General features: G+C 37.5%; 1 protein-coding gene across 1 annotated transcript in view; it reads right to left on the bottom strand.

The window, feature by feature from the left end:
- Nucleotides 1-18183, bottom strand: part of GDA (guanine deaminase) — an 80472-nt gene that overhangs the window by 7127 nt on the left and 55162 nt on the right. Inside the window, exons 6-11 of the mRNA XM_027839063.1 lie at nucleotides 15419-15446; nucleotides 14834-14941; nucleotides 12692-12799; nucleotides 9765-9862; nucleotides 7120-7187; nucleotides 949-1095 (exon numbers count right to left, since the gene is read on the bottom strand). Of these exons, the coding sequence (XP_027694864.1) occupies nucleotides 949-1095; nucleotides 7120-7187; nucleotides 9765-9862; nucleotides 12692-12799; nucleotides 14834-14941; nucleotides 15419-15446 (557 nt within the window). The remainder of the gene's footprint in view (nucleotides 1-948; nucleotides 1096-7119; nucleotides 7188-9764; nucleotides 9863-12691; nucleotides 12800-14833; nucleotides 14942-15418; nucleotides 15447-18183) is intronic.

Here is an 18183-nt window from a genome sequence, read left to right on the forward strand (position 1 = left end):
ATTTCACTTCAAATTATAGCATAACAACAACCTAGGAAGAAGACATCATTCAACAATGGCCATACTGCCCTAAGAATTAGAAGTGAGAACCACATAAAAACAAAAGAAATGATCTGGTATACACCCCATGCTGGCCAGCTCAGAAAGTGGGAGAGTCCCTGATGAAGTAGCATCACAAGGAGCCTAGAGTGAAAGAAGCATCATTTAAAGCAAATTCAAACATACAATAAATTGATCTTTGAAAAGTCAGCCAATCTAAGCTGAGGTTTTTTTAAAACATGATTAGTGATAACCAATTAAGACATTAGGGTTGCTGAAATTTCTAAAATTTTAGATAATAAATCAACAATTTCATTCACAATTGATTGGCAGGGAAACCAGAAAAGCAAGACCTTTCTTTCTTCAAATGTTCCTCATGGTTTTCTGCATTCCAAGATATTCTTGGAGTGGAAGCTAGCAATCTTATAGGACCCAAAGTAGTCACTGACTCCTCACCACCATTCACCACTGAGACTCAGCACAGCAAAGATGTCGCATTATATTTATGCTTGTTTGTCAATCATATGTACAGGGTTCCCTGAAAGATAACATATTCACCTTTTATGCCAAAAATAATCACTTATTACTTTTAGGATGTGCCACATGAGGTTTCAAAGAATAACAAGACCTTCATGAAATTATGTTTTTCTTCTCGAATCAAGAGAATTTAGAGATTTAAAAAAAATTTTTAATTTAAAAAATTTTAAAGATTTCTGCTTTCCACACTTTATTTAAGGACTTTCAAGTCAACAAATATTTGTTAATTAGCTCATATACCTAGAGAACTGTGCTAGATGCCAGGGGAAATAAAAAGTTTGGACAAAGTTATATGCCTGCTCTCATGGAGATTATGGTCCACATAGGGATATAAAGAGATATGAAATGAGATAGATACGAAACGCCCATTACCTTGGCTTCCTCCAAGAGTTGCTAGTCTGAACACTTCTTTCAGAGTGAGGCTTTTCTCATTTGCTTTTTTCATGTAAAGGATGTTGGCTACCATGATTGTTTTTCTGATAGCATCAAGCATGGAAGATGAATAACCACCAGCAACATCTATAGAAGATTAAAAAAAACATTAATAGTAAACTCATGCAGATAAACAGGTGATTAAGTATTATGAATAAAACACGGTGTTTCCTCGAATTCTACCTTCTACAAGAAGCATTTCCCAGTTCTCCTTAATGTTAGTGCCTTCCCTTTGATGTTTATTATGAATAAACAAGGGAGTGTCATGTAATAAAAAGTGCACTGGCCTTGGAATCTGAAGTCCTGGTTTTGAATCCTGGCTCTGAAAGGTGTGTTGCTATGGGCTAGTCACTCTCTTTGGCTCCCTAAACACCATCATAGCTGGCTTATCTGCACCTGTTCAGCCAGCTGGCTTCCTGGACTCCCAGGGCAGCATTTGGACTGCATTCCAGACACTTCCTCTAGCCATTTAGGCTCCAGGGCAGTTGCGTTGCCTGGGTACCATCACCACCGCCCCTTTTCCCGATACACACTGCTGCCTGATGCCCTGGGACAACTCCACCCCCAGACTGAACATCTATCTGAACTCATTCCTTAATGATTAATATAACTCCACCACACCATTCTAAACCCATCTCAGTGATTTTGAGCCCCCGGCTGCCATTTTTCAAACCCTGTTCTTGGTCCCCCACTGACACCTCTCTCTTCTGCCTTTTGTGGCTAAATACCTTGAGAAGGCTGCCTATAATTGCCTAACCACTCTCCTAACCTCTAGTCCTACACTTCCAATTGCTGATAGACATATCCAACTAGATTTCCTACAGACGCTTTAAACTCAACATGTCAAAACTGAACTCCTTATCTCCCTCTCTCCCTTCCCTCTTACTAACTTCCCATCATCCTTTCTGTTATCCAGGCTTGTCACCTATGTGTCATCCTTGACTCCTCATTCTTTCTCACCCTCATATCCAATCAGTTGCCATGGCTTATTGATTTTACCTTCATACCATTGCTTATACATGCCCCTTTCTCTCCTCTGACATTGCCACCATCTTGGCGCAGGTCCTAATCACCTCACCCCTGATTACTGCAATAGCCTCACTACAGTCCATCCTTCACTCAGCTGTCAAGTCCAAATGTGTCATCCTCCCACACCCATTCAATAAGCTCCAGTAGTTCCCTATTACCTCCAGTATCAAATATAAAATCCTCTGTCTTTTAAAGCCCTCCATAACCTGGCCCCTTCCTTACATTTCCAGTCTTATACTTTACAAATCTCATGTACTCTGCAATCCAGTAACACTGGTTTCCTTGTTCCTCACACACAACACTCCATGTCTGGATTCCAAGCCTTTTGACTGGCTGTCCCCCATACACCTATGTCACATTTCTTCCGTCTCTAGCTTCATTCAAGTCTCAGCTAGAATTCTACCTTCTACAAGAAGCATTTCCCAGTTCTCCTTAATCTTAGTGCCTTCCCTCTGGTATTATCTCCAGTTTACACTGTCTATATCCTCTCTGTACAAAGTTATTTGTAGGTTGTCTTCCTGCTTAGATGGTAAGCTCCCTGAGAGCAGAGACTGTCTTCTGCCTTTCTTTGTATCCTAAACACTTAGTATCTACTTAGTATAGTGTCCAGCACATAGTAGGTACTTAAATGTTAGTTACTGACTGACTTAGTCTCAGGTTTCTGATCAGTAAAATGGAGTTAATACTTATACTGCTTCTCTCAAAGTATTATTGTAAAAGGAAACACCCTGTAAACCTTAAAAACACTATATAAATGGAAGTAGTTTTCATTGCAGACATTCCTGAGTAGTATATCAATCTCTGGTAAGTTAATGCAAAAATCCTATGTACAAATAACGGCCACAAATAACATACACTATAACATTCACTTTGAAAATAATGGTGTTAAATATGTTCTAATTTGGTTGGTAAGGTAAAGAGAGGAAATCATATTTATATATGTCCTTGGTAGAACTCCCAGGGAAAGCTTATAAATGTAGCTTTAGAGCTTTATGGATAATTTAGAGGGTATAATGAGTTTAAAACAGATCCACCATTCTTTAATCTAGAAACTTTTCCAAGTCCTATTCTGAGTACAATTTATAAAAAATTAAAATCAAAGTTCTAGAAAGTTAATTTTCAAGAGATTTTCTTTAGAAATGAGTATATTAGCACTGATAATAGATAACTATTTCATATGTACATCAGCATTCTAATTTGATTAACAAAGCATTTAAGTTATTAAAACAAAGTACTTTAACATAATTGAGTTGAACTATCTTTGACAAAAACTATTTAAAATATTATTTTAAGTTAATTTAATAAAGAAATGGTAGGAAAGTTAAAATACTGCTAGTGGGAAGAATATCTCTATATGTAGAATGAAGTATACTTTATAATTCATTGGAAACTTTGTCATTTGTAGCCAGAAATGTAAAATTGTGAATGCCTTTCCTCCAGCACTACTCCAGTGCCTTCTTGGGCATGGAGATAACTTTGAGTTCTCAAACATACAAATAAATGACAGGTCTCAAAGATTTTTTATTTACTTGTTTCTCCTTCTTTTGTGGAAATAAAAAAAAACAGAGAAAGTAGGTGATAGCATTGAATTATGAGGGATGGAAGACGGGAAGCTCACAATGAAAGTTAAATCATCTGCTGTACATGTCAGGGATAAGTGCTATGATTATGGAATTGGGAAAAGAAGGTAAAGCTTGGGACAGCTGTTGTGGGGAAAAGCACAGGAAGTTAATAAGAGTAGAGCAGAAGAACCGTCAAAGAACAGCACAGGTTTGGCTGAGGCTGGTGACCAATTTGTAAGTGAGCGAAACCAGCCTGACCTTGTTCAGTGACGATCAGTAACGACTGAACAGGAATAGAGAAATTGGATGGTGGGAGTTACCCAGGGATAAATCTTTGCCAGTCGAGAATGGCAGATGTTTAGGGGACCAAGGGATTCTAGGACAACTGGTAAAACAGTTATAAGGTAATGGAAGCAAGTGGAAGAGAGAAACGCAGAGAACATGGATCCGTGAAGGGCCAGAAGGTCACAATAAGGGCAAAGAGGTTTAGTGTGACTCAGATAGTGGGAAAAGTAGAAGAGAATATTATATTGGCTACAATACTTACATATTTTATATAAATTCTTACATAACCAATCATTCCATCACAAATTGGTCTTCTTAACTTTCTCACAGCAGGATTTTGCAAGCTTTCTTGTTTCTCTTTTTAAAAAACATATTCTCCTAATCTTGTAGATATTTGTTTCTTTCTCTGCCTCTCCCTGGACTTGTTTTACTTTTGCCTTAGGTTAAATCACATTAACCACTCAAGACTTTGACTTTGGTGAAGGTGTCACATAAACCAACTTTATGTTAAAGTATCAGCCTATCAACCATAAAGCTCTAAAGCTACATTTGCCATCTAAATAAAGTGAAGTGAATTGTTTGGTAATTTTTCACTTAATCTGGACACTACAGACAGGAAGGGCAAAAAAATTTTAAAACAAAAATCCACTTGGGTTTTTGTTGTTTTTGGGTACCTGGGTGGTACGGTGGGTAACAGCCCTGGACTTGGAGTAAGGAAGACCTGATTTCAAATCTTGCCTCAGACACTTACTAGCTGTGTGACCCTGAGCAAGTCACTTAACCTCTGCCTCAGTTTCCTCTTCAGTAAAACAGAGATAATAATAGCATCTACATCACAGGGCTACTGTAAAGATCAAATGAGATAACATGTAACAGCACTTTGCAAACCTAAAACTGCTACAGAAATGCCATTACATATAGATAGAGGGCACTGTGGAACAATTTCGAACTACGCCCAAAAGTATAAAACCATGCATACCCTTTGGGCTAGCAATACCACTTTATACTGTTTGTATCCCAAAAGAGATAAAAAATAAAAAAGGAAAAGGACCTAGATGCACAAAAATATTTATAGCAGCTCTTTTCTGGGGACAAAGAATTAGAAATCGAGGGGATGTCCATCAACTGAGGAATGGCTGAACAAGTTCTGGCATGTGATTATGATGGAATATTATTGTATATAAGAAATGATGAGCAGGATGCTCTCAGAAAAACCTGGAAAGACTTGCATGAGCTGATGCAAAGTGAAATGTATTGTATACAAAGTAACAGCAATATTGTAAGATGATCAGCTGTGAATGACTTAGCTATTCTCAGCAATACAATGATCCAAGACAACTCTGAAGGACTTATGATGAAAAATGCTGTCCAACCCCATAGAAAGAACTGATCATGTCTGAATACAGATTGATGCATATTTTTTTAACTTTATTTTTCTTGAGTTTTTTTGCCTATGTTTTCTTTCACAACATGACTATTATGGCTATGTTTTGCATGACTACACATGTATAACCTACATCGAATTGCTGGCCTTCTCAATGATGAGGTGGTGGAGGAGAGGAAGGGACAGAATACGAAATGTTAAAAATTGTTTTTACATGTAACTGGGGAAAAATAAAATACTAAATATAAAAAAAAATGTAGATAGAGTTAGAGATAAATATTAAGAATGATAGGTTTTGGGAGGCCATCTAGTCTACACTCCTCATTTTAGAGGTGAAGTAGCAAGCTAAACATATTAAGCAGAGAAGTCAGGATCTGAACCCAAGTCTTCTGACTTCAAATGGATAACCCAAATGCTATGCTGCCATGCATGAAAAATTAAAAGAAGGAGAAGTTCTCCAGTATATTGGTAGATAATCTATAGAGGATTTACAGGAAGATACAGACAGGAATCACAAAGAATAAGAAGATATCAAAGGGCTGCAGTTTGAGGCCATGGAAAGACTCTACTCACATCAATGAGATGACAAGTCCGTCAAAGTATCAGTACTATTGAAATGTCAACAAAATAACAGTAATACTATTAAGTCTAAGAGATTTCTGTAGAGATTTGGGTTAGACAGAAAAAACTTGGATAAATATCAGCAGAACAGATCCTAATGGTTTTATGCATGTGAAAAACAAATGCTTGCCCTCCTACTCATTCTCATTGTAGGTGGCTGGAATGGAACACAACAGCATTCTAAAAATCCTCCAAGCTTTTTTCCTTCCTTTTTATTTTTTTTTTTGAGTCACTTTCAATTGTAGAATTTTCAGTTTAAAGCCATACAGAGTAAGACAAAGAGGTGCCGATGCACTTTGCACCCAGACATCTGGGTATGACGCATGCTTCCTAAATGAACAGCTCAACACACAATTAGGAGAAACAACTAAAATGTACTGTTCAAACCAGGAGGCATCAGTTAATCCATCAGCCACCTAAAAGGTCTTGTCAACATCCAGACTGGTGGAGGGAATACAGAAGAGAATCTTGTTTTGCTGAATCTGTCAGTTGTCTAAATGCTTTGTTTGTTCATTCTGATAGGGTCAAATAAAACAACTTTAATTTTTCTAGAGTTAGCATTTGTGCTTAGACATCTACTGAGAAATAACATAAATAAAAACTGTTCAAACTTAAAAGGACAAGATAAAATGGAAGCAAAAGAAAAGAACAATTCCAGGATGTTTTAAATTATTCTAACACTAAAGGAATAGCAGCCTTTTATTTATTTGTTTGTTTGTTTGTTTTTGAGACTTGGTCTCCCTATCTAGCCTGGGCTGGAAGTGGAAAGACCCAATACCACATCTGATGCACAAGGACGCTCAGACCTGGACCAGTTCAACCCTGGTTCACTATATTGGTGCCAGACTAAGACTGCTCTGAAATCTTGAGCTCAATTGATCCACCAGCCTCAGACTACCTGGGTAGAAAGGATTTTAGGCATGTGCTACCATGGCCAGCTGAATAATAGCCTTTGAATGTCATCCTCTTTCAAGTAGTACTGTGAAGTCAAACATTTAAAGGCACTGCGGTATAATGGACACAAATACTGGACCTAAACTCAGGAAGACCCACGTTCTAATCCTTTCTCTTTCACCTATGAGCTATAAGATGATGGGCAAGTCCTTTAACCCCCACCCATCAGCCTCAGTTTCCTCGTCTATTAGTACCAACCTCACAAGGTTGTTACAAGGCTCGGACAAGGTGATGCATATAAAGTGCTTGGAAAACCAGAGTTAGTGACTTACTGACCTGTGCCTAGTCCAAGCTTCACCTTATGTTTCAGGACATTCAACACATTTAGTAATCCACTGGAGAGCCTAGAGACAGGAGAGAAAGGAAATCTAAGGAAAGAGTATATAATCTGTTCCTCCTTCCTTCCTTTTCTCTTTCTCTCTTCCTTTCTTCCTTCCTTCCTTTCTCTCTCTCCCTCCCTTCCTCTCCCCTCATCTCTCCCCCTCAGTCTCTCTCCCTCCCTCATCCTCTCTTCCCCTCCTCTCTCTCTCCCTCCTCTTCATTCTCTCCCCTCCTCTCTCCCACTGACTGTCTCTCTCCCTCCCTCTCCCCTCCTCTCTCCCACTGCCTGTCTCTCTCTCCTCTCTCTTTCCCTTCCTCTCCCCTCATCTCTCCCCCTCAGTCTCTCTCCCTCCCTCATCCTCTTTTCCCCTCCTCTCTCTCTCCCTCCTTTTCATTCTCTCCCCTCCTCTCTCCCACTGTCTCTCTCTCTCTCCATCTTTCCTACTCTCTCTCCATCTCTCCTACTCTCTCTCTTTGTATGTCTTTCTCTCTGTCTCCCCCTTCCCCAACATCATCCAGACAAAGCTACTGCTATAATGTTTAGGTAGCAAGAAGTGCCCAAGTTAAATCAATCATGGGGAAGCTTTCCAGGATCCAGGAGAAAGGAGGCTGATCAACCACAAAAGTCTTGCTCTGCTGCTGGGCCATTTTGCTAGTTACCCTTCAGGAAGGAAATGAAATAGCACCTTAATAGTAAGAGGAGAAGGGAGGGGGACTGGGTGAAGGAGAGAAGAAAGTCACTTGAATGCAAGAATAAGTAAATAAGTTTTGAGATCAAGCCCCCAGAGCTAACTAGCCTATATTGATTTGTTTCTTTGGGTCAGTCCATTTGTCCTAAGATATAAATGGAGGAATATAAAAACTTAATTTTGTCCTGTCTTGGCCTTGGGTCCTGAGGGTCTTATTTGACTATATACTGTTCAAAATGATTCAAAATTAATATATAGCCTTTAGTTGTGGAGACCTGAATGGGGACAAGCTAAATGAACTAAGGCTCACTTTGGGGCAAATCTTATATAAATCAGCATCAAGAAGGGAGGGGAGCCTCTTCAGAGTTAATGGACTATTGGGAAGGAGTCGTTGTTACCATATTTTCAAGGTTACGTGAAATAATAAAAGGGAGCTAGGTGGCACAATAGTTTTGGACTTAGAGTCATGAAGACCTGAATTTGAATCCTTCTTCAGATATTCACTAGCTGTGTGATTTTGGGCAAGTCACTTAACCTCAGCCTCAGTTTCCTCATCTATAAAATGAATTGTGAAGATCAAGTGAGATACTCTATATTACAAACCGTAGCTATATACATGCTATTATTATCAATTCCTTGTATATATTAATGAGGCATTTCTCTAAAGTAATTTTTTGATCTTGCCTCTCAGTAAAGTTACTGACCTGGATACATTCCCATGAATAAGAACCTGGGGAGTTGCACCTGTATATCCTTGTGAAATGTTTGTTATTTACTAAGAGGATTTAAGAACTTTTTTGCCTTATTGATTCATTCTCTCTAGCAATGGAACTTTCATTTGGAGCTAGTCTGTGCCTGGTCTAAGACACTTGTTATAAAGTATTGCAGACTTGGAATGAAATGTTATTTGCCAAGTCAGGAGAAATAGGGAGCCAGCGCATCTGAGCAGCAGAGTAGTGATGAGCCAGGGATTGAGATTTCTAATTATTGCCATAAGGAAAATCTGTAGTAGCAAGTTACAAGGGTGAAGGACCAGATAAAACAACTCATAGGCTGAATTCTGGAACTTATTACCCCCATTTTAAGTGGGATATTAATAGGTTCTAAGAGGACAAAGTAAGATATAACTAAGAAATAACCCTCGTAATCTTTAATAGATTATCTAGGATAGGACAGAGAGAAAACCTGGAGAAGTTCCAGATGCATGGGAGTTGTAGGGTTCCGAAAGACACTGAGTTGACTTAGATTAGTTGACTCGGGAGAACCACAATAGAGTCTAAAGTCTGGTGCAAATCAGTCCAACTGCATCACATACAATGTCATCCACACCATTACCCACAACAACATTTTCTGTCTATATAACCTTACATTAAAATAAGTAATATTTATCAAAACTGTTACTACCATTGTTTTTTTAAATATATATTTTAATTTCCCCCCAATTATATGTAAAAACAATTTTTAATATTCGATTTTTTTTTTGCTTTGAGTTCCAAATTCTATCCCACCCTTCCTCTCTTCCTGAGATGGTAAGCAATCTGATATAGGTTCTACATACATGTGCAATCAGAAATCTGTTACTACCATTACTACTGGAAAGAGTAGGAACTGATCTAGGGCTACAAACACCATCCCTGTAAACAGGTCAAACCTCCCTCTGAGACAACTCCTCTACAGTTTTGTCTCTCTTCTATTAGAATATAGGCTCCATGAAGGCAGGAAATGTCTCATTTTTAAATTTGTATCTCCAGCACCTAACAATGTGCATTACACATAGTCAGTGCTTAGTAAATGTCCTTTTCTTCCATTCACTAATCCATTCATTCACTCATTCATATATAAAAGAACAGGACGTTAAGCACCTCCCCTTTGTACTGAGAATTCCTCAAAAACACTCTCTTATCTACTTACGAGAAGTTTGAATTGGGACAATGGGAGATTGAAGCTCCTCGCTGTTGAAATACTTGGAGCTCTTCATCAGAGAGGTAGCAGCCATGAGCCATCACAGTCTAGACAAGAAAACAGATCATGTAAGCTTTACCACTTAGTTGCTGTGATGTTAATATCTGACAATTCAGCCCAGAGACACGGTATGGAGTTCCTATTTTTATTGTTATCATACTGGTAAGAGTATGTTTAAATTACTTGCACATTATTAACAAGGAATTTTTTAAGTAATTTTTTTTTTTTTGGCTAAGTCTTGCCTCACAGTAACTGCAAATTATGACAAGCAACTGAAGGCCTCCTCATCTGTGAGATGATGGGGCAGGACCACAGAATTTCTTAGCTTCCTTTGAGCTCTGAATTTTATGATCCAATTGCCTCTACTGCTACATAGTCAGGTTCAATTATTCACCCCAAATCACCAAATGAATTCCTATAAGAATTGTGGGTTTCTTATCTTAAATGGAACTTTCTTTAAAAGAAAAAGGTCACTATTCAGCAGAACTATCTTTTAGGCCATTGTAGAGTCATAATTTGATTTGATTTCTTCATTTTGCTTAATTGAGGCTCCAAAGGTTTTGTGACATGATGCCACTTCATGCTGTTAGCTGAAAATAATTAAATTTCTTTGAAGAAAAAAAAGCAGCACGGGATAGAATCTCTGATAATCTCTGCCTTTGTATTTTACTTAAAAGAAACCTTGCTGTATAAAGTAGGCCCTGTCTAGCATTTGAAACCCCTGCTTATCTCTCCAGATTCTTGCAAAATCTGTATCGTTTTCCAGAACAAGCCCTTTCTCTTCAACAACTCTTATACAGAACAAAATCCACATCAAAGTAGTTTTCTACTTGGAGCTGTCATGGTGTAGTGAGCACAAAACTACTGCTGCAATCAAGTTTCCACAATTTGCATGAGAAGAAACCACAGTGGAGTTTAAATCCATTTGCAATCTTTACGTTACTTATGCAAAAAATTAGTCTTTTCTTCTTTCAATGTTCACGTTCCCATAAATTTGAAATTGCCATTGAGTTTTTGTTTTTATTGGCTGAGAAAGTAATGATTTGCTCTGTGGGTTAAACTACCTTGGCCCTTTTTCTTTGTGGTTTAAAACACATTTAACCTGACTCTCTAAATGGGTCTGATGCTGAGGTGGTAAAAAAAATAGGTGTGGTACTCAAAAGGTTTATTTCAATCCATTAATCAATAGACATGTATTTAGCACCTATAATACATGTTAAGCACTGTGCTAACAAATGCTGGGGATACAAAAAGAGGCAAAAGATAGTCCCTGCCTTCAAAGAGCTTACAATCTATTGGGGGAGCCTACAACATGGAAATAAATATATACAAAACAAGCTATACACAGCTATAAACAACAATATATAATCCTATATAAATTGGAAATAATTAACAGAAAGCACTAGAATTAAGCAGGGTTGGGGCCAAGGAGGCTAGTCGTTGGAGCAGAAGCGTTTACTATTCAATTCGTTTCAGTAGTTCCAGGATCAAATATAAAATCCTCTATTTGGCTTTTAAAGCTCTTCTTACAATCTAGGGCCTCTGGCCTCCTTGCTGCAAGACATTCCATCTCTGGCTCTAGACATTTTCACTGACTGTTTCTCATGTCTGGAATTCTCTCCTTCTTCCCCTCAACCTCCTCGCTTTTTTCAAGTCCCAGCTAACATCTCATTCTACAAGAAGCCTTTCCCAATCCCCCTTAATGTTGGTTCCTTCCTTCTGAGATTATCACCAATGTATCTTACATCGATCTTGTTCATATACAGTTATTTTCATGTTGTAGCTTTAATTAGACTGAGAGCTCCTGGAGGGTGAGGTCTGTTTTTGCCCTTCTTTGTATCCTCAGCACTGAGCACAGTGCCTGGTATGTAGTAGGTGCTTAATGAATGTTTGTTGGCTTGATTTTTCTCCTTTACGTGGCTTTGAACAGAGTATGAATAGCATAAGCAGAATATGTATGGATATTCATTTAACATGTGCACACATGTACTGACAAGTCACATTACTACTTCCATACTGTATTCTGGGAAACAAAGGTTATACAGCCCAAAGAATATTAAATAACTTCTATTTAAAATCTTATTATTATAGTCATTTTTCCATTAGCTACATTAATGGCCATGACAGAAGCAATCTAAAACATCATATAAGGCAAATTTTGCTTTGGATTGAAGTAACATACCTTTTTTTAAACAACAGTAATTTAATCTAATATTCAAAGTGGTTTAAATTCTATTAGAACATACCAATAGTTAGTGCAGTACAAATTCAGAAGTATACTGTTTATCCATGGTATATCAGACTAGAACTTAACATTTGCAGATAATCCTCATTTGGATTTTTGAGAATTGACTATATACCTATGCCATCCAACAACAGATATTTAATTTCAGAACACTACAGAAAACATGTCCTTATTTTTAATAAAACCCTGGGTCTAAAAATGGCATCATAGAGCCTCACATTTACGTAGGGTGGTAAGGTTTAAAATAAGCTTCCCTCATAGCAAGCCTGCAAGGTAGGTAGTTATATTATTATCTCTGTTTTACAGATGGGAAAATATAGTGTTAGAGAATTTAAATAACTTTTCCTCAATTATGCAGCTAGAAAGTGTTAGGGCCAGGACTCAGGTTTTCTAAATCCAGTATTCTTCCTATTTTGCATGGTTGCATCTAAGCACAATTTTTTTTGTTAAGAATTACATCCTCATAATGAGGGAATCTGACCTGAGAAAATTTCAAATCAAAATGTCTTAATTTCCTAGTCTGAAGAACATAAATATTAAAACTGTGAGGACCACAATGATTAAAATTTTCAACACATTTAGTCACATATACTGTCTAATAAATGTCACAGAAGCCAGTCTTTTACATTACCTTGTCTGTCAGGAGACTGTTTTTGTCATATACATCTGTGTAATTCTTATAATTAGGAAATTGCGTTTTTACAGCTTCAACTTCATCAGGATTCTCACTTATGTGGCTCTACAAGAAATAAGATGGTACTTTCAAGGTTGTTTACAACATAGTTTACAAAATTAAACTTTCTGTACAATAATGGAAGGGATGGTTTGGCCTTGAATATACAAAAGGGTTTTTTGGGAAGTCAGGTGATAGAAATTATGTCCTTTCATAGTCAATAATCACTTAATGAGAACAAATTAAAATCTGTTCAAAATTGAACTCCAATCAAAAATTTTAAAATTCAGAACCTCACCAGAATAAGTAAAAAGTTTTCCCTAAAGATAAAGAAACCACCTTTTCCTAGTAAATTGCCTCATCAGAGGTGAATAGAATCTATGCTACCAAAAAGTTGAGCAGATATCAGAGAATACAGGTGACATTATTTAGTTGAATCAGGCATTGAACCGGAGATCTGGATTCTAGTCTCACCTGTTTCCGGAACATTTTATGTGACCTTAGATTAAGTTCCTTTACCTTTCCAGTTCTCACTTTCCTTATCTGTAAAATGATGACATTTAAGGTCCTTTCCAATTCTAATATGCTATAGTTCTATGGCCCATAAGGTCTTTTATTTAGTCCCTTCTGGGGAAAGAGGCCTCACTCACTTGTGATAAGCTCCCTACCTTCAACCCAAACAACTCTCTATGTTTGCCTTTCTCTAGGCCACGAGACAATGTAAAGCACATTTCTTAGGAAGGAGATTGTTGCGCAGTTTCTAGACTACAACTGGTGGTGGGTGTGTGTTATGGGCTAATAACCCAGTGAGCAGCTTAACAATCTCAAGAATGGTGTTGTGGCATCCCCCTCATCAGTAGTATTTATAGTGTGCATAGTTACATCAATGAAATAGTAAGTGAGTGAATGAATCAATTAATTGCATTTTCATCAAAGTAAGTATAATACAGTAAATACAGGTCCCACTCTTTCAGGAGATTCCTAAGCAAAGGGGGTAGAAGGTTAGGAAAAGATGAAAAAGAACCAAACTATTTATATTTTGACAGATCGGTGCTAATCACTCTTTCACAGCTGTTTTGGTGGTTAGCCTTCTTTCTCAAGGCATAGACGTAGCAATGATTTTATATTTGAAGTTCATCAACTGGACAGAATTGTGTAGGGTGTAGGAGACAACTCAGGTAACACAGCTCACAAAAATGATAACATTCAATGCACAAAGATAAAAAAGGAGACGAGTATAAATGGTAGCCAAAGTTAATGGGTCTCAGGAAGGCCAGACTTTAAAAGAAACTACCACCATAAAAGTGGTCAAGAGCCCTTACACTGCCTTTGTCCTACCTGTCCCTTCTGGTAGCATCACTGAATTACTCTTAAGTGGAGAAAATTTTAGAACAGTGTGTAATTAAGGCTTGATATTGGTGGGGGGGGGGAAGCTCCCAATTTTACCACAGCTGTAAGCTTTTAAAAGCATTTTATCTCAAAATTGCAGCAACTTAATGATAAAGTAAGATGCAGGGTGTTTTTGGTTACTGCTGTTAAAATAAGACACTTAGAACAAAAAGATTTTTAAAATGCATTTTTGTAAGGTGAAAAATAGGTCCTTTTAGCTTTTCAAATGGCAGTGACTTTTCTCCTAAAAAGACTGAGTATGCTGGAAAAGTGTCATATAAAATACAGCTAAGAAAGAAATATAATAACAATCTAAGTCTTCCAAAGACAATAGCTAAACAACCTCTCTTATGATCTGCCTTAGTGGATTATGAAAAATGTCTTTGTCTATAAGATCGTGGTGGGTGTATATTTCAAGGTAATAACCCACCTAACAGATCAACAATTCCAAGAAAAGACTAGTAGGAAGAGGGGTAATAATGAGAATTCACATTTATGCAGTGCTTTAAGGTTTATGAAGCAGTGACGCCTGGTTAATACCTCAGTTTCCTCACCTGTGAGACAAGGGAGTTAAACTAGATGATCACTAGTCTTCTACTTGTAAACTAGCATGACTCTATGGGGCCCTGAAGGGATCAAGGACTAATCCAAGGATGTGCAGTCCAGAGACAGCAGGTAGCCATTGTTATAGGTGAGACCGTAAATACCTACCTGAATATGCAGTTTGTGGTCCTTGGCTATGTCACCAAGTTTATGTAACAAAGTCTCAGAGCAGGAAAGGACAAAACGTGGAGTCACTATGGGCTTCACCCTAGTATACTGGAAACAGCCAAAAGACAATTGATATGAAAAACATGAGGACTCAGCCCAAGAAAACAAACCCAAGCTTATTACTACAAAATGAAAGGGATGACTTTGGAGTCACATAGCTTCTTGCTTTTTTCTGTAGTTTTCAATTAGAAACCTTGATTTTAAAACCGGTTTCTAACACAGGACTAGGTATGGACATTACTGAATTAACTATAAGGCACTAAGACACCTGAACTCAGTGACCCTCCAAATTTAGGCCGGTAAATATATTCTGGGGTGAAACCGTTGATCTAATCAATTGTTTTTGTTTTTTACCTAAACATGATCAGTTAAGAATAAGCTATACAGAAAGAATCTACTCATGAAAACCAAAATCAGAACAATGCTGCATAATCTTAGAACTCAAGTGATTATGTTTAAAGAAAAGTTGTTAGCTTTATTATCAGAGACATAATCATAAGTATGTTGTTTTATGGCATTACTTACTTCCTTTTTTAGCACTTCTTCAACAAACCTAAGACAAAACAACAAACAGCAAATTAGGAAATGCAAAAATTCACAAGTAAGCCTTCTTTTAAAATGGTAATGGGTCCACATGCCAATTTTTATGCAAAAAGCCATCTAACCTCACACAAATTTTATCACTGATAATTAAAGAAAGACAAGTGGTAATTACTACGCTTTTTCTGTATGGAACCAAAAGCATGCTGAATAAAATCAAGTGAAAACATAATTATATATTCTAACATCCACAGAAAAGTCCTTCTTCCTTTGGGCTTCTCATGAGTGTTTCCACAGGACTAAATCCATTCTAGTATTTGAAGCTCTATTTTTGGAACATTGCAAGACGTGACGTTCCACGTATAATATGGTCGTAGAGATTGTCATGTGTTGAGACTTAGAAGTCAGGGGGCTTTCCATCTTCAATTCATAGCAAGTGGACAGCTGCAAGTCAATTTTCTAGTGCATCTCTTCACAGAGACATAAGCTGGAGTAGAGAAGATTGGTGGATTGAGGAAGCAGAGATTGGTGCAGGGTGGTGGGGCTAAGAAATCCCGTGTTTGTACTAAAGGCACTGGTGACAGGTTTAGCTGCAGGTTGCGGTGAATGAAAGTAAATGAAGATGTTGGTAATGGAAGCCGGCAATGTATAAACTGAAGCCACCAGCTCTGGCTACTACTTTCATATCTCCCTCCAAAGGGCTGCTAGGTGGCTCAGTGGCTAGAGAGAGTGCTAGGCCTGAAGTCAAGAAGACTCATCTTCCTGAGTTCAAATCTGGCTTCAAATACTTACTAGCTGTATGGCACTGGGCAAGTCACTTAACCCTGGTTGCTTCAGTTTCCTCATCTGTAAAATGAACTGGAGAAGCAAATGGCTCCAGCATCTTTGCCAAGAAAACCCCAAATGAGGTCACAAAGAGTCAGACACAACTGAAAACAATGGAAACAACTCTATATCCAAACATGCCTTATACAATGCACAGGATTTAATTCACTTCTATTCAATTCCATAAGCTTTTATTAAGTGCCTAATACATGCAGAGTATGGAGATTAAAAAAAGGTAAAACCTCCTGCTTTCAAGAGCTTAAATGGGGGTGGACAGAGGGGCAAGATACAACATGTAGGCTGATGAGTCAATATAAAATTTATACAAAAGTATACAATGTATTTACTTAATTCAAGAATGATCTATGTATTGCAAGCATGGAATATATATTCCACATCAATGTATTAAACAATAGCAGGACCTCGGGTCACAATCTACATGTGAAATTCACATGCATAATAGCTGAAAAAGCCCTACCACTTATGCCAAATCGTTGTATGGTGGTCATTGGTTTGCAAAGGTTATTCCAAAAGCACGTAAGCTCTGGGATGTCCTATCAAGCTAGACAGGTTTTGCTCACAAACCTAGAAATACATTGAGTCCTTGTTATTCATGACCAACCTTAAGTCCCGATAAGTTCATCAGTAGACAATGAAAATTTTTTGATCATAGAAACTCAAGAAGGGAGTTGAAAGTGCTGAACCTAAAGTCAGAAAGACCTGAGTTCAAAAGGGGCCTCAGTAACTTACTTGCTCTATGACCCTGGGCAAGTTTATCTGCCTCAGTTTCCTCAGGTATGAAAAGGAAAATAATAGTACCTATCTCCTAGGATTGTTGTGAGGATTAAATGAGTTCATATTTGTAAAGCACTTTGCAAACCTTAAAGTGCTATATAAATGCTATTTATTATTATTATAATAACTATCATTATTATTGCGATAAGAATAGCTTCCACAATGTTTCTCTTTTCTAGGGGCATTTAGAAGCTGGCCATCCTCAGCTTTACCTGCTATAACTGGAAAAAGAATTACTTTGGGGAAGAACTGGCAAATTTTAGACTCCTACAGTGTACAGTAATTCTTGAAATGGGTTACTACTTCTATGTATTTTGAAAAAAAATATGCAAATCTCTTTAGTCCTAAAGGGAGATTTAAGTTAAAAGAACTTTCTTCCATATCCTTTGGGGAATGAATACAATAAAATGATACCCTTGTCAAATCATCAGTGTATAGTGGTGAGGGCTCTTTTGGGAGGCAGCCTTCATTTAGCAGATAGCGTGCTGGCCTCGGAGGTTAAAAAAAATACAAAAATAAAAAAAAACAAAACGCAACACAACAACAACAAAAACCCAGGGTTCAGGACCTGCCTTTGATTTGTATTGGCAGTGTGACCCTGGACAAGTCATTAATTTCTCAATGCCCCAGGCAATCTTCTAAGAGTATAAATTGTGGATAAAATGATGACCTGAAATAGGCAAAGGGAGTTTCTTCATCCAGAAGATTCCTATGTCAATGAAATCATGGTATATTTTTTTTATATTTTTTATATATATTATTTTTTTTTATTTATATATTACTTTCTCTACTATGGACACTGGAATTAAGAAAATGTTGGGGGGATTGTTATGCAATCCATGGGGTACCCCAATGTCATCAGAAAGCAGAAAATTATGCAAAATCTGTTATAAAGTGTGGCAATATTACTCAGTTATGTTTTTTTTTTCAGTTTTATAGACTTATTTCTAAGACCCAGGCTTCCAAACATTTTAGTATACCTATGAAAGAAACGCTTAACAAATTGCACAAAGAGGGCACAAAGCTGGGAGGGATCTTTAACATATGGAGTAATCCACCCACAAAGATCTTGAAGGGCTAAGTGCATTTATGAAATGCATACATAGTGGTCAGTTTTAAAAGACCACTTC

This window comes from Vombatus ursinus, unplaced genomic scaffold (genome assembly GCF_900497805.2).
Source record: "Vombatus ursinus unplaced genomic scaffold, bare-nosed wombat genome assembly UNPS02014832.1, whole genome shotgun sequence".
In the NCBI taxonomy this organism is placed as follows: domain Eukaryota; kingdom Metazoa; phylum Chordata; class Mammalia; order Diprotodontia; family Vombatidae; genus Vombatus; species Vombatus ursinus.